This window comes from Mya arenaria, chromosome 17 (assembly GCF_026914265.1).
Source record: "Mya arenaria isolate MELC-2E11 chromosome 17, ASM2691426v1".
NCBI lineage: Eukaryota > Metazoa > Mollusca > Bivalvia > Myida > Myidae > Mya > Mya arenaria.
In genome coordinates this window covers 28,364,883-28,381,866 of record NC_069138.1, presented here as the reverse complement: position 1 = coordinate 28,381,866, position 16,984 = coordinate 28,364,883, and the positions used below count along the sequence as shown (strand labels likewise).

Genomic DNA, 16,984 nt, shown 5'->3' with positions numbered 1-16,984 from the left:
AGACTTAGTCAAAGTTGTTTTTAACGGCAACACAATTTTACTCATGTTTTGATCGTACGTATACACCATAATTCATGGTTAATTCTATATTTATAAGTGATGGTTGCTGGACATCGACAATATAATTTTCCGCACTTTATCGTTGCAGTTTTGCCCTGTCCTAAGTACTGTTCTTAGTACTGTTCTGTTTTTACCTTAAAACAGTGGCAATGAACATTGTTGTATCAGTTATAAACTGCTCAAAGCCCTTCAATAGACTGATGTGGAAAAGTTGCAATACGCTCTTACATATGGATAAATGTGTATCCAATTTACTTTGAACGTGACCGGGTCTTAGAACAAACGTAGCAAACCGTACTCAACCATTGGCAATACGTCTATGACCGTTACGTATACTTGTACAACCCTACGGAAAGTCGACGTAACAGCGTTGGTATTTGTACCCCTGTTGTAGGACAACCGCGACAATGTGTATAAAGGGGCCATGGCAATCGACTTACCACGATAAACCGCCGTCACCTTGATGGTTCCAAAAATGCCGCGAGACCAGCGATTAATAACATATAGCGTGGTCTTAACGCGCTGACTATTGGATATGATTTCATTTTTCTTGTCTAAACTATCTGTAATTATAGAATTTTGATAGTACATGTATCTTAAACACCAACTTGTAAGAAAGGAACATTTTAAAGGATGAGTAAGAAATGCGGTCAGTTCAGTGCAAGAATGTTTTGTAAAAACAGGACGTTTCGTGATGTATATATATATAACACTGTTACATTTGAGACATACATATTTGCCGTTAAGGCATCCAATAGATATGGAGGTACTTCGGACTACAGGAGGCGCTTAATTATGGCGCTCGCCTCCAGCACTGTCCATTTGTTTTATCCGAACAAAAATATTGACAGTGAACTGCACATTTAAGTTTTATTTTGGGATAATCGTCCTAACGGCGTCTATAACTAAGAGCATTTTCCCATCTGAAATGTCTTTACCATTATAACTGTTCATGCTGTCATGAGGGTTTAATAGAGATTTGTACTGTATTTTTAAGTGCATTTCTCATAAATATGTTCCTCCAGAGACCCTTAAGTGAACGAACACTAGTTCCTACAAATACATTAGGTAGTGCATGCGTCCTTATTTCTGAAGGAGATGATATATCTGGTATTAAAACATGTTTATGTCGATCAAAGATCTGTTTAATTGAACTATGTTCTTAGCTATGGTTTGTTAATTACACAACAGCCGAAAGAAATTTCAATTTCGCTCATCAACCAACACTTCTATTGAGAATATGCAAAAGTAGTGAATATGTTTATACTAAATATATGAATATGGCTTATGCATAATCAATGCGCACTTTCTAGCTTGTTTACTTAGTTTTGTTATTTCATAACCGTACTTCAGTTCCGGAAAAGATCTAATAATATAATACATTTATTATTATTTTTCAGTATGTATTTTAAACTGGTCATGAAGCAATTTTGAAACTCTGAAAATACAATACAATTTCGATTCAGAACTGTCGTTGTAATAAAAAATGACCATAGAAAATTTCCGCCCTCACTCATTATTTTCGGTGAGCGGGGGTCATTATCTATCGTTACACCGGTAAGTTGTCTCCTATGGGTTATTTCTACACCCGGAAAGTCATTATTCAAATGCAAACTCGATCTTATTAAATTTACACATTCAAGAAAGGCATTCCAAATGAATTTGCTCTGCATATAATGAAATTTGGGGATAGCTACAACGCCATTACATAGTAATCTGTTCTCGATTATGAGTGCGATTTGAAATTGATGGGAACATTCTGAACATTACATTTGATTATGACCGGTGGTTTTAGCTCGGGGGCGTAACAAAGGTATCAATATTTGATATGGGCCTCTGGCCTCAATACTGAAATATAAATGGTTGAAATGTCGTTATCGGGACAGACAGACATAAAGACGGACAAGTGCATTGTGCATTGTCGTAAACATGTTATATAACAGTTTCTTGTCAAAATATAATAAATATAAGCAAATATAGAAATAGTCAGTATGGTCACAAGAATACTTGGCATAATACAAGGAAAAGAGAAAGGTATAAGTAGGATAAATTTTAAGAACATATAAGAAGGTATCAAAAACGAAAAAGAGATGCATATCAAAATCAAACTGTGAGAAACATAATGAATAGATAAATGAAATATTATGGAGTGAAAGCTTCACTTGTGTACAATGCGGTGAAAATGTAAACAATACAAAGTAGATAAAGTAGATCCAGCATGTTCAACCTGTTTTTTACCCAACGACTTCGACATATCAGGATTGGTGTTAAAAATTGATATAAATAAATCTGAGTTCGATTTCGATTTTAAATAAGTATATAAAAGTTTAATAGAAAATGCTATACGTTTAAGATTATTTAAAATTGACTGTATAAGGCTTGGATTTAACAAAGAATGAACTATTCAAATGAAGACCTGCAAATTGTTGGATAGAATGTATTATGTCAGTTAGTAAAACAACGCAATCGGAACAGAGATTCAAAAACCAACACCATTGTGTCCACCATGAAATCCGTGACAATCCGTTGAATGAAAATTTCATTCGAATTAGTTTCGTATCACGAGTGTATCTATGAGCTTCGCGATCACTTTTATTATCGTAAATATGTTTCTAAATTGATATATAGTTCGGTAATGTTCCCGACTTAATACCTCTAATTTTCTATCAAGCAGATGTACGTTTGCATACAGTGAGACGTCTCTAATCTATATCGTTTCCCCATACAATCTAATATCAACGGTAATGGATGGAGCTTTGGTCGGAGATAAAGAAAATATGAACATAGTGCTTTACCAAAGAATTAATATTACTGACCATGAGCTCATTCATAAATTCACCAAGAATGAATTAGCGAAGTCGGCGTATTAATTATATTACATTAAGGAAATATGTTTCCTTTCATGAAACAAGATCAAGTCACGAACGGGACGTCATTAAAGAACAATCGTAGAACCGAATCGGGACTGATTCATTGCCGAGATTTAATGGACATCTCTTTGGCAGCGTATTTGATACTTAGACGCAGTAAAACTTAGGAAGTTGTATGTAAATGGTTTATGTCTCCTAACAAGGTAGTAAAGTCGCGGGCTTTGTGCAATACGTTTGTTACTCAGGGTAGAAATGGATGGCGTTAACACAGTGTTGCACTAAGCCCTACAAGAGCTTAAAATGTATGTCATTTGATTGTAAGATACTCGTTCATTACAGTCAATTGATGGCCGTTTATTTGTCCTGACTTGCCCTATTTTTTATTTACATTTGCATCAGAAAAATGTCCATCAGAAAACAATTTTCCGCAGTAATATGTTATAAGTTCATAATGGTCAACTTACATTCATAACTTTTTGGTGTTCCCATTTATTTGTTGACAAATGACAATTAAGGATTACCCCATTTATTGTAGCTGCATATCATAACAATTAAGAAGATACTGAAGTTTCATATCATGTAGAGCAGATGTGAAGGTGAATACAACATTTGTTTTCAAAGAGCATACTTTGTCGGTCTGCGATGACCATGGTGACTTGGTAAAGTCGTAATATTTCATAGATCGATCAGCCGTCTTCGCATGCGCGATGTAACTATGATTGAAAGATAATGCATAGGCTGTTTAAGCTTACCTCATTAACTAGAAATTGTAAAAAAAAGTATAAACACATATAAAATCATATTGACAACTATTGTTGACCAATAAACAATGTTTTGTTAAAATATTCAAATACCAGTTTCAGAATGTGCAATCTTTTGTTAATCGTTATAAATAGAATACAAGGTTATTCGAGTAAAGTTCCGTACAATGCAATCATACCTAGGTAATAACATACCTGCGGCCTCGCTGCGCTCATTCCATTTTCTGATTGTTGCCAAAATGAAGTCTAACATATACGTAGATTATCTCTGTTGTTTATGAAATAGAACTTACGAAATACAATATGATTTAACAATATAAATATTTTCTTCAAGAAAGTGTAAGATAGGTTTACACCACCACGAGCGTAGGGTGTTTTGTGGAAACGAGGTTTACCGAAGTTCCGCAGATAACCCTGCGCAAGTGTTGGGATAATTATATCTTACACGAGCAGCCATGGAAGATGCTTTTCCTCTCATCTCAGTTAAAAAAGTATAGTAATAATGTTTTAAATTTATTTTTATACGGTTACTTTTTTATCTTCGCCCGTAGTCAAGATAAGAATTCCTACATGGCAAAATATTTGGTTTAGCTTATCAATGGTAGGAACATGTAACATATGTTCGACACACATCTCCAGTACCGTTTTTTTAAAAGGTGTATGTGCATTAATTTAGACAAAATTAAGGGTATTTGTTGTCTTTTGCTGTAGTTTCTGTGTTGGTAAATTTTAAAACATAGTACTTTAAGGTGCCAAAAACAAAAAAGCTTCATTCTACTTGAAAATGAATAAATAAATCTTATTCTAAGCAGTGTTGATAGACTAAGAATAATAACGCAGAAAACCGCAAAACTTCCTGCCTGCATGCTTACAAAGGGACTCGATATTACTCATTGAGCCAGGAATCCAGGCTTCCACTTACGTTCTGATGTCAAGTTTTGGGTACAAACCAACTTCATTGTGAATTAAACTTTCTTTCTTAAAATGTTTTGGATATGCAACGAACGATGTTATGTATGTAAGTGCTAGACGTGTGCGCCCGGTACTGGACGCGGCCTCTCGGTGCAGGAGTTGTGTAGCCGATGGTGAAGGTGAGCGCCCATTGTTGGAGGAGGGAGCTCGTTGTTGAAGGTATGCATCCGGTGCTGGAGTTGTACACCCGAAGCGGAGAAGTGAACCCGGTGATGCTAGAGGTATGAATACATTGCTAATTGCTCGCCTCCGGTGCAGGAAGTGCGCAATTCAAAGTAAATCAGGTATTTGCAATGAATCAGCTCAAGAGAGGCTCAGATACTCGACTAACGCTTTCATCCTATCCGATCAGAATCATTGATAGTGTCCGGGGAACAGTTACTATTTGAGACATCCTGCTATATACACATATACCTCTAAATAAACGGAAACATTTATAAACGTCGAACAGTTATATGCAAATCTTCGCTCTGATCTTTTGTTAGTAATCTTTTATCATTGGTTTGCAGATATTTACGCTGAAATTTGCACTTTCCAAGACAAAAAATAAAGAAGTTGTAAAAACGGCAAATCTGTGAGAGTGCAGCTTTGATGTTAAAATTCCCCTTTACGGTTTCTTTAATTATATTTAATACCTCATGTTGGATGCGGTGGGGTCGTGCCATAATGTAACAAAAGGGCACTGGCAGATTTTATTTGTATTTATGTGACACCTAAAAACTAATATCAACGTGTAACGTATTTCCAATTCATTAAAAACAATCCCAACGATGTCACTAATCTTCGTAACGTATTTCCGATTCTTCTAAAACACTCCCAACTTTGCAATCAAATTTGTAACGTATTGGTAGCGATCTTCGTAAATATATTTACAATTTTGCTTTGGCTTCATGGCCTTTTGATTAGATATAAATGATAAAAAAATGATGTATATCATTGGAATAGTAAAAATAGAAACTATTTGGTATTCCTATCAATTCAAAAAAAATAATTGGCTTTTTAATGTTATCACAAAACACACAAATTTCAAATTTCTTCGAATCAGAACACTACTATTGTGAAATCATATATATTCGTGGGACATTAATTTTCGTGGATTTCGTGGGTTGGCCTATCCACGAATTCAAGATTCCAACGAAAATATTACCTTTAATTCTGAAATCAAACTGTTTATGTTAATGAGTAAACATGTATTTGCAAAACAGATATGGTCGCGGTATACATCTGGAAAGTACCTAAATCATTGTTTAGTTTACTGTTAATATGGTTTATATCATTTATTATTCAACCTCAGTGATAATAAATTAAACTCAATTATTGGTATTTTGCTTCAGTGCTTTTGTATGATATTGCCAGAAAACTAAAAAAAACTGATTATCAACTTCCTGTGTGACACATGTAAAACGTTCTAATTAATAACCTCGTATCAGTACCACGAAGCCTTTCTTTTTCTACCTTTAGTGCTACTTACAAATATAAACCTTAGTAATTGCGCAAAACAAGAGGTTCAGACCAGAAACCTTGCACTGTATTACTTCAAAGGTTACAGTGACTCCGTCTTTGCCTCTAGCATTGTAGAAACGTCCCTAGCCTCAATGCCTGCTTTATCCGGCCAGAAAATCGTCAGCGCCATAAAACAGTCCAGACCAAATGCATTTCAGAATATAACGTCATTCGTTACAGGGACGTATCTCTTGCCTCTGTAGTGGTAGAAACTTCTCTAACCTGCACGCTTGCTTTGTCTCTCAGGACACCGCAAATCTCTAAAAGACTTTACTCCTACTGAGTTACCTTTTTAACTCTTAGAAGCCAATAATATAAAGCAAAGTGTTCAAAATACCCAACGCCTTAGCACAACCCGACTTTCTTGGAACTTATTCAGGGCCTGACTTCCAACGACATCACACAGGAAGGGCCAGTAACGAAGAATTATCACCTTAAACGAGAGTTTTTTGGCGGATAACTTCATGGAAATCTCGTTGGCGCCGTATTTGATAACAGACCTCAAAAACAGGACATGGATTGAAAGGAGAATGTTTCGTCCTAAAACATACCAAATATTTATGTGTTATTTTCCAAAAGTTCCTATGATGAATTATTACACACTGAAAGGATACTTTTTTGAATACTGAGCGAATCTATAAATTCGGATAACTTGGATGACTTGCATATTTTAATAAACCTAGTAAAATATAGTGCAATAAAGCCAGCAGTAAAAGAACGAAAAACTCGAACGATTAAAACTTTCGTTTATAAAATGGCCCGTGAGTATTCAAAATTAGGTGGGCGAAGCTAATACATGGGATCAAATTGAGTGTTTCAACATTAAAACTTCAGATTCGTCCGCCCAGATTTCCAAACTAGGTTCACACTTCAATAGTTAAAGGTAAAATTACAATGGGTACAATACTTCGTATGCCTGTTAAGCTTGAACAAGAATAGTTTGGGGTGGATTATGATCGGGTTGCTCATCAAGTACAAGAAGTCCTTTCTTATAGCTATCTCATTCCAGTGCAATCGGACACGATAATTAGCTTCGGATTGCAGAAAAGTACGTCAAGCATTATATAAAGACACTATATATCAAAGACCTCGGTAGTATATTTATGGAAATGTTATTCAATGATATGCATTGACGTATTAACAATTTACAGATGATTGACATCGGACATAAATTATGCAAAAACAGCTATCATAGATTTCCAATAACAATATCCATCATTTACAAATTAAACCCATGCTCTTTATGCATATTTGCTTCAGACTTACAGCGAAAGTTCTTTATTTTAATAATAAAGGATGAAGAGGATAATTCTTTGTTTAAGTGTAAGACTAAATTACAGAGTTTTTACATCCAGCCAAGTCACTTTCTGTGCTGCAGCGACCGATATTGTCCATTGGATGTCTATGAGAGACACAAGTTGAACTGAACATGCTTTTGTACTATTAGTTCCCTATTTATATGAGATTAATCAGACATAATGTTGCAAGATCATAACATTATGCTAAATTAAAGTAACACATATTTTGCACAATGTGATATCTGAAACTTCAAATATATTCCATCTGCGTCTCAGCTCCACATTTTAAACAAACGTTAAATATTTATGAGGTCGCCATCTTTTAGCTCATTATTTTTAACTATATCCGTTTTTGAATGTATTTTGAACTATATATTTGAGAAAATATTTATTTCATTTGTTAAATTGATGTTGAACGTGATCCTTTATGCCATTGAAATGGCACCAAATAATACAAATAGCGACTTAGTATCATCTTAAAAATGTTTATATTTTTACTCAGCATATAAATAAAGTTGTCTGGTTTTACAAGTTTAAAGTTTTCAAGTTTTAATGGCTAGGTCATAATTCATAAGACATTTGCCCTTGGCAAAAACATATGACAAATGCAAAGTAATGTCACATAGTGCAGTTCTCCTATTCCGTATTGTGTATAATGAAATACAAAGTCCAGTGTATGCGTTCTGCCTTTTACATGAGCTTAATTGACATAATGTGGTTGTTGAAAAACTAAGTAAAATGTCTTAAACACGATAATATAACAATGAAATAATAATAAACAAACATAACACCCAATGTAAATGACACTTCTACTCTCACATATACATGGACAGACAGACAGGCAGGTAAGCAATCGCACGTTTTTTACAACAACAGTTAATGTTCGTAATAACTAAGTGCCAAATGCCCGGATGTGGCCTGAGACCACACGTTTTTCTATATGTTCTATATAAACAATTATCTGGATTTTATCTTTCAAACAGGCCCTATTGAAAAACAAGGTACTGGCAGCTGTAGAACAATCCATGACACACACTACTCGGAAGAAAACACCAGGTTGACCATTGACCAGGCTAGCAAAACGGAGTAGAATTACATAAACAGTTGCACTCGAAGCTCCTCGGCCATTTTTATCGAAAACAACTTCGGATGTTTGCGGGTACATCGGTAGAGGTAGTTCGTAAATTTTTAAATAGTATCATTAACTAAATGTAGGATTTAAACGTGTATTTATATATCTAAGTTTAAATTGATTGCCAGTGAAGTGATTTATTGCAAACATAATTAAGATTCCCAAGAGTAAAGTCATTAAATTAAACTGCTAAACTGAAATTACTACGCGATCCACTTGCAGCGTAGTTAAAGTGTACCGATTTCTGATATTGTAGCCGTCCATATACATTCTAGTTTGTTTTGGATAAAATGGCCGAGGAGTTCCGAATTAATCATTTGGTCACGCCGTTATTCGGCTACAGACAACCAACTTACAGAGTAAAACAAAATGCTTTATTTCAGTTTCGGGCTAAATGTAACATGTAAAAGTGTAACTGTCTATGCAATACTTTAAAATTGAACAAAGAATTCGAACAGGTGATATGTTGGAACCCGTCTGAAGTTGCTAAGAGCTACAAGAAGCTTAGATACATACTAGTACAAGTTCAAGTTCAATATTTTATTTGCTTGAGGCCATCAGCCCAATATAACAAATATGTATATTACAAATATGCAAAAGCAACAATGGTAACATCGGTTGAAGAATGTACAATATAATACAAACACAATTACAAAACAAACAAACGAGAGAAAAAAAACCCACAAGATACCAACAAGAGAATGGAAAAAAAGAACAAAAGAAAAAAACAAAACACGAAAGCTAAAGAGTTAAGAAATAAAGAAATGCAAGTCGGAATACAGGTTCGAATGTGTAGCATGCATTAAATACGTTTTCGAAACGAAATAGAAGGGATCTAAAGAGCACACATTGTAATCAAGTACTATACACAATACTCTAGCACAGGAAACACCCCTGCAATAACTTGCATCCCGTCTAAGTCATCGAGACGTCACCCACGCAGGTGTGGTTGATCTAGTGGTACCCACCGATACGTCAGGCACACATCTCAACGGCCCCCGAGATCACAAGTAATTACAGATGTTACACAAATAATATCATTACCGAATGAAAGTACACCAAAGACTGAAGTAAGTATTAAAAACTACTAAGAGCTTCTAAGAGCTTCTAAGAACTTTTAATAGAGACTTTCAAGTTAATTTATCATGTATTAAAATGCACGACGTGTGTATTTTAAAAATTGTAGCATAAACAGAAAGAAAAATGGAAGCATTACGTAAACCATGAATGGATTTATCATCAATATCATTTGTTTAAAACCGAGCGGAAAGTGGATATGTTACATAAAATTTTGATCAAATACATTTTATAAAAATGTGTTTAAACATTAGAATCGAAGAACTACTTTAAACGAGTGCGCTAAGATAATTTTACATATTGCCGACATTTTATTAAGCATGTTCATAAGAATAAATTGTAAGCGCTGCGAACATAAATACTTTCTACTTTCGTCAAATATCATAAATCATCATAAATCGTGATTTGTCATAGTATATGAAGTTGCATAACAGTTAATGAAATATAGCAACAAAGAGCTATGCTAGCTACACAAAATAAAAGGGTGGTTTGTTCATATTTATTTATATTGAGGAGTAACAAAAAAAACTGTAAGAATTATTCCGTATTCACTTCTTACAAAATAGCAAAAAAAACCAACTTTGTTTAAGAGTATATTCCGCAGCCCACGACAGCTTTCAAAACAATAATAAAAACATGCATATGTTCACAACTTTTGTTTCAATATTGCATAAAAACTCTCTGAAAGTATGGGTTGTCCGGTTAGGGCAGTGGTTGGCGCACTCGATTCTCACCAAGGCGACCTAGGTACAATACCCGGCCTGGGCGCATGTGAATTTGGTGTGTGGTCACCAAGCCGAACAAGTGGGTTTCCTGAAGGTACTCCGGTTTACCCCACAACACCAGACCACACATGCGTGTAAAATCGTGGCAGCCATAATGATTAATATAGTTTTAAAATAAAAAAAATCACAATTGTTGTAAAATGGATAAAGTGTCTATTTGCCGTGGTGTAATGGTACCACAATGCAGACCAAGAGTACATGCGATCGAATCCAGCTGCCTGCAGTTATATAAAAAAAATTGTTATTAACTTTTCATCATTATGTTTATAAAACTATATAATTCGTGAAAAACAAACTGATAGCGTTAATACTACATGAAGAAGCGTGTGCAATTAAACGAAACTGTTAATATATTGAACAGAACACAACACAACAAAAATCAGCACAACACAACAGACAATTTATTAACACTTGGACAACAGTACATCTTCTGAATACATAAATGAATACAATTATTCAGGTAAAAAGCCATGTTTAAAGTACTGCAAATCCAATAAAACGTTTCCTTGAAATGTTTTATTGTTATAAATTCAAACTGTGGTTAAGCATTTCAGTAGTAAACTAATATATTATTAATTATTGTTTAATATTAAAACCTCGTGCAGAAAACAGTATTTAAAAACATACTCTTGGTTTATAGGCTGAAGGTCGCAGTTCTATAGACTTCACTACCGCAGATCGAAATCATGTATCATTAGATCTAAAAAAAATTACACGACAAGTATATAAAATCATTATGCGCAGGGGTTACAAAATGAAATATATATTGTTATGCGATTTAAAATAAATTGAAGTGCAAATTAATAGACCACTTTATCTTAATTTGTTCATAAAAGTGCAATGTTAATGTGAATTTGAAAGCATTAGTTTGCTTGCTACATATAGTCAAAACGTCCACACCAATACCGGGTTTCATTTAATTAACTTTATACTAGCAATAAACTTGTGAGATAAAATCATTGTTTATACATCTTAGTTTAACATGGAGGTGTATCATATACTTATATTAAACTAAATAATTGTATTGAAATAAATAATAAATTAAAATTAGGCATTTATAGGTTACAGTTTTGGGCCACTCAAAATAGTTTTGATATTCGATTTTAAATTTAATGTCAGTCTGTGAACATAATTGTACAAAAAGAAAATCACGCTTCGTTCGCCTACAGCATTTTAACGCTTTCAGCGCTTTCGTTCATGTGATCGTGTCTGGCGTTGTTTTATTGCGCCATCATTTACAAAGAAAAATAATAGAATGTATATTTTTTTATGCATTTGTATGTTTTATAAACCACTACACATGATTTATTTGTATTAGGTAATGTATGTCATTTTGCTTCTGTTAAAAGGCTGAAACTCTTTTTCACTAACATATTTTCTCACCTTTACAGTTCTACAATTTATATCATTCAACCCTGCGTGTGTTCGAGTGTGCGTGCGTGCGTGCGTTGTTTATTTGTTTTATTAATGTCTGGTAAGTATACTGGTTGGATTATTGTGTTAATGTTGTTTTTTTCAAGAAGGCCACATTGAAGATACAACCTGTGTTATGTTTATATGCTATGTGATGTTTTTGACTTAATGTATAAAAAGTAAAGTTATTGTAATTATTATCATTATTTATTTTATTATTATTATTAGTATTATTATTATTATTATTATTATTATTATTATTATTATTATTATTATTGTAGTAGTAGTAGTAGTAGTAGTAGTAGTAGTAGTAGTAGTAGTAGCAGTAGCAGCAGCAGCATTATTATTATCATTATTATCATTATTATTACTATTATTATTATTATTATTATTATTATTATTATTATTATTATTATTATTATTATTATCATTATTTATTGTTATTATTATTATTATTATTATTATTATTATTATTATTATTATTATTATTATTACTATTATTATTATTAATATTATTATTAGTATAGATTCTTAACTTATTAAACTTAAAGATAGTTGTCAAGAAGCATAACGGGAACTGATATTTGTTTGGTGTGTGACAGACATGAATCATGACTCCTGGGCAATTGTACTCATGCGCTGACAGCTTAATAACTGCCCAAATGTATGTGCGTCAAACGAATGTTTGACAGGCCAATCAAGTTACGATATATTGCGCATGCGTGAAATGTACGTACAATACTGGCGTAAATGATGTGAAGCGTTCATAAGAGATAGTTGCATTTGAAGCGTTCGATCTGTAACCATGTCAAACGGTCTTTTCCTCTATCAAAGTCTATCTCATTGAAACTTTATATTCACTTACTCACAGGACTTAATTCATTGCATACTAACATTCTGTGATATTTGGTTTGCGTAACACCGCATAAAAATGGACATTTCGTTTCCGTGTTTATTTTACAACTGTCTCTCAGACTCTAACAGCATGGCAATATGGATGTACCTTTTTATGACTATATATTCTGTGAATTCGCAATCTACTACCCCTCCGACGGCAGTGTCGGCACCGGAATTTACAAACTACCGTCAGCTGGACTATGAAGGAAAATACATTCTAGGATGGAAGCACAATGCCACAGATATTGAGTTTGAAGTCACCGTCCAGACGCCAGGCTATGTCGGACTTGGATTCTCCAAGACAGGCGAAATGAGACCGTCGGATATGGTTATCGGATGGATTACCGACGGCCAAATGTACCTTGGGGTAAATAACAAAACTATCGAAATATTTGTGGTGGTGGTAGCTGTGATTGTTGTGATGATGATGGTGGTTGTGATGATGTTGTTGATTATGATGATGATTAAGATTAGGGCGTAGCATATTACTGTCATTTGGGAAAAATACGGGAAAAGTAGGCAGGCAAATTAAAATGAAAGAAATACGTCCATGATGACCTTATATCACTCATCTGAGTCCTCTTGTTCAAGTGCCCAAAACTAATGTTGTGTTGAAATTTTTGGAACCAATATTTTTAAGTATTCATCTCGCTGCCCTGGTAACCAGATATATACGCTGATGACCTAGACGTGAATAAATTTTACAATTGCACAATAACCAGTGGTTCTTCACAAGGAAATAATTCTTAGCTCATCTGAGCACAAAGAGCACATGTGAAGCTGTGAGGATTTTTTGATTTCTGTTGTTTGTTCGGCGTTAACAATTGACTTTTCTAGAAACGTTCGAAATGACGTTAAAGGTGCCCATTGTCACGGGTACATGCCCGTCAGTCTGACAAAAAGCGAGAAATAAATTAAGTCATACGACGATTCAATTTTCTGATTGTCCCAAATGACGGTGTTATGCGTTGTCATAAGACATTTTCCCGCCTTTAGTCGGGCCAAACGTCATTTCAAACATTTTCGCAGAAAGATCAATTGGTTTGGTTCACATTTAAACAGATCTTTCTAAATCAGAATTTACGTCTCTAAAAGTCTAGTTCAAAGCTTGGTTAGGTGGACGCAAAAGTCCGATCTTGACGAAACTTTATCAACCACTATTGTACTAGTATGTGTTTTAATTGTTTTTATGCGGCGAAAGTGTGCCTTTTTGCCACATATATTCATATAAGTAAGTCATGTGTATGCACTGAAAATCACCGCATAAACGTGGTCGATTTCGTTTATGTGGCGATGCTGTTATGCGGCGTTACAACGCACCCTATAGAGGGGTTCTTCCGCATAACACGAGACACTTCTATAATCTATTTTTAAAGAGTTAATTAAGAATATGGGCCGGTATTCACACAACTTCTTAAGTCAGTTCCTATATTAAATATCTCACTCATTGTGTGATAATATATCTTGATAGTATATAATATAATCTTCATTGATTTTATTAAATTCAGATGCTTTAAAAACAACAATATGATTATGAAAATGTTAAGATATCGTCTAAACGTAGCACTCTCACAGATTGAACGTTTTGACTTTTTTTATTTTTTATTTCTTGGAACGACCCAATTTTTGCGAAAATCTATGGAAACCAGTTATATGAGACTGCTGACAAAATAAATAGATCGCAGATTTTTATATGTAATTCCAAAAATAATTTTTATGCATTTTTCTTAAACCTTTTGTAACAGTTTGAGCCATTAAACATTAATTTTTGAACGGAAATATGAAAATCTACGATCTGTTTTTTTGTCAGCAATCTAATATCATTTGTTTGCCGATATTTACACAAAAATTTGCTCTTTTCAAGACAAAAAATAAAAGTGTTGTAAAAACGGTATATCTGTGAGAGTGAAGCTTTAAGTTAAAAAAAAATACTTCGGGTGTTTATGAATACCAGCACTGAATGTTTTTCAATGCACCTTTACTTTATTTCTCTCAAACATACATTCCTTAATACTGTAATTTATTACTTGTTTGGATTGTATTAATCAAACTATAAGATAATTAGTCCTTCTGATTGCATGCATTCTCATTCACCAGAGGTTTGATAATGATTAATTTGTGGTACGCAAAACTCTCCACGCTGGTGAACAAGAATGAATTGCATGTAGCATTGATGAATTTTCAACTGTTTTGATTCGATTTATTTATATTGTTTAGTGTACACATTTCTTCAACAACTACAAAAACAACAGTTATCTGTCATGGTTAACTTTGTTACAACATACTATATACATATTTGAATACAGCGTTGTGTTTAAATCGATAACATTTTACTGTGAATTATTATTTTATAAACATGCGCTTGCAAAATGAAGATCAGAAAAACATTTGTGGGTACAGTAATATTGGTAAAGTATTTTATACAAAACGTTTGAGCATTTTAAAAGTTCAATCGTCCTTTTTTTTGCTGTTCTTATGACATTTCCTAAAAATAAAATAAAATACAAGTGGGAGTAGATAATATTAAAATTTCAGATTTCTACTTTTCTTTTGGCTATTATTAAGTGTCAGGTTGAGTACTTAAACACTGGTTTAAACCAAACTCAACGCAGTGTTACTTCCCTTACAGTACAGTAATCACCGCCACACCTTTTTTTCGAAGAAACGGGTTTCTTAGAATCTTCTAGAAGAATCATTGAATACGAGAAAAATACGTTTAAATGTTAATTAAAACGATCTTTCTTCTAAAGTCATAAATAATATATTTAAAATGTCAAGCTCTTCATCTGATATTTTGTTAGATATTTTGTCAGCAAAAATGCTTGTAACTAATAGGATGTTCACAACCTACACCTTGACACCTTGCACTGAGGATTGTGTTCGACTTAAATGCGATTGAACTTAAATTGTGTTCTGTCTTAAAGGTTAATATTCAGTAAAATGACTGTCTGCATAAACCGTATTGGGTTAACGCCATGAAATAAACGGATAGGAATGTTCACTAAAGCAACTAAAACCAAAATATATACGACCACGCCTTGTTGTTGTTGTTTTGCGTAATTTTCACATATGTATTAACTACATGCAGGGGCGGATCCGGGGTTTTGATGTCAGAGTGGGCGTTAGTTGCCAGTTGCCCTGCGCCCCTCCCTCACAATCGATATTAATTTGTTTTTGTTTTTTTTTTTTGGGGGGGGGGGGGTAATCACCCATTCGCCCATGAAAGTTTTAACATAATCTAGTCCAAAATGGTACATTTTGGGCATATTTCATTACTCTTGTTCTCCTATATTGTAATAAAAAGTAAATTTGGGCGATGTTGGGGAGTTTGCACCACCCCTCCGGATTCGCTAGTAATATGAATGCATTCATAAACAGACAAAAAGTGACCGTTTATAGACATTAATCTGTAAGATGACCATAAACATTTCCAAAGCAGTGGTATGAAATCTTTACTTACACTGATAACCGAAACGCAGTATAAAGATATTTCCGTTTAGACCTTTCGTGAAGCGCAACGCCATAACGTCATAACGTTGTAAACGTCGTCGTTGTTAACTTTCAACTCGTAACTACTCTGGAAATATAATGATATTGTTATGATCTGCTGAAATTCTAACAAGATTTGTGACAACTATTTCAGCTGTAATTGTTTATATTTAAATATGTGAGGACATCATCAAATAATCTACGTTTAAAAGTTAACAACGATGTAGTTTATCATAACAGAGATGTGATCTACCGGCCCCATGAACTAAAACCTACGTATATAGTATATCATTGGAGCTCGTGTAAGTTTATTATTAAGTATGACGTCACGACCAATAAACGAATCGACTAAGTTACGTACGCTAATAAACGAAGTAGAGGACACGTAACCATTGCAAGCGTTAAACTATAAGTACGTAAATAATCCAATAATGTTTAACAATTCTCAAATGGTTACATTTAAAAGCAGCAACGTATACGAGTTAATTCTTTAAGAAATATTACACACCACTGAAAATCATATGTCATTATAAGGACCGGCCAGTCAGCCCCCGAATGTGTACCATGTCGTTGTGAAAATTGCAAGCAGCACTCACCAGTTTTATAACGTCATATTTTTGGCGAGGTCCGGGCCGACATCATATGGATCGCTGACCTCATAAAAACTGGATTTTTATTAAAATACATTGGCATGCGGACCGATCAACTTTATATACACAAAGACGGG

General features: G+C 33.9%; 1 protein-coding gene across 1 annotated transcript in view; it reads left to right on the top strand.

The window, feature by feature from the left end:
* The first annotated feature begins 12,658 nt into the window (after positions 1–12,658).
* LOC128223635 (DBH-like monooxygenase protein 1 homolog) overlaps positions 12,659–16,984 on the top strand; it is a 32,506-nt gene continuing 28,180 nt past the window's right edge. The window contains exon 1 of the mRNA XM_052932910.1: positions 12,659–13,135. Coding sequence (XP_052788870.1) covers positions 12,803–13,135 — 333 coding nt within the window. The 5' untranslated portion in view covers positions 12,659–12,802. The remainder of the gene's footprint in view (positions 13,136–16,984) is intronic.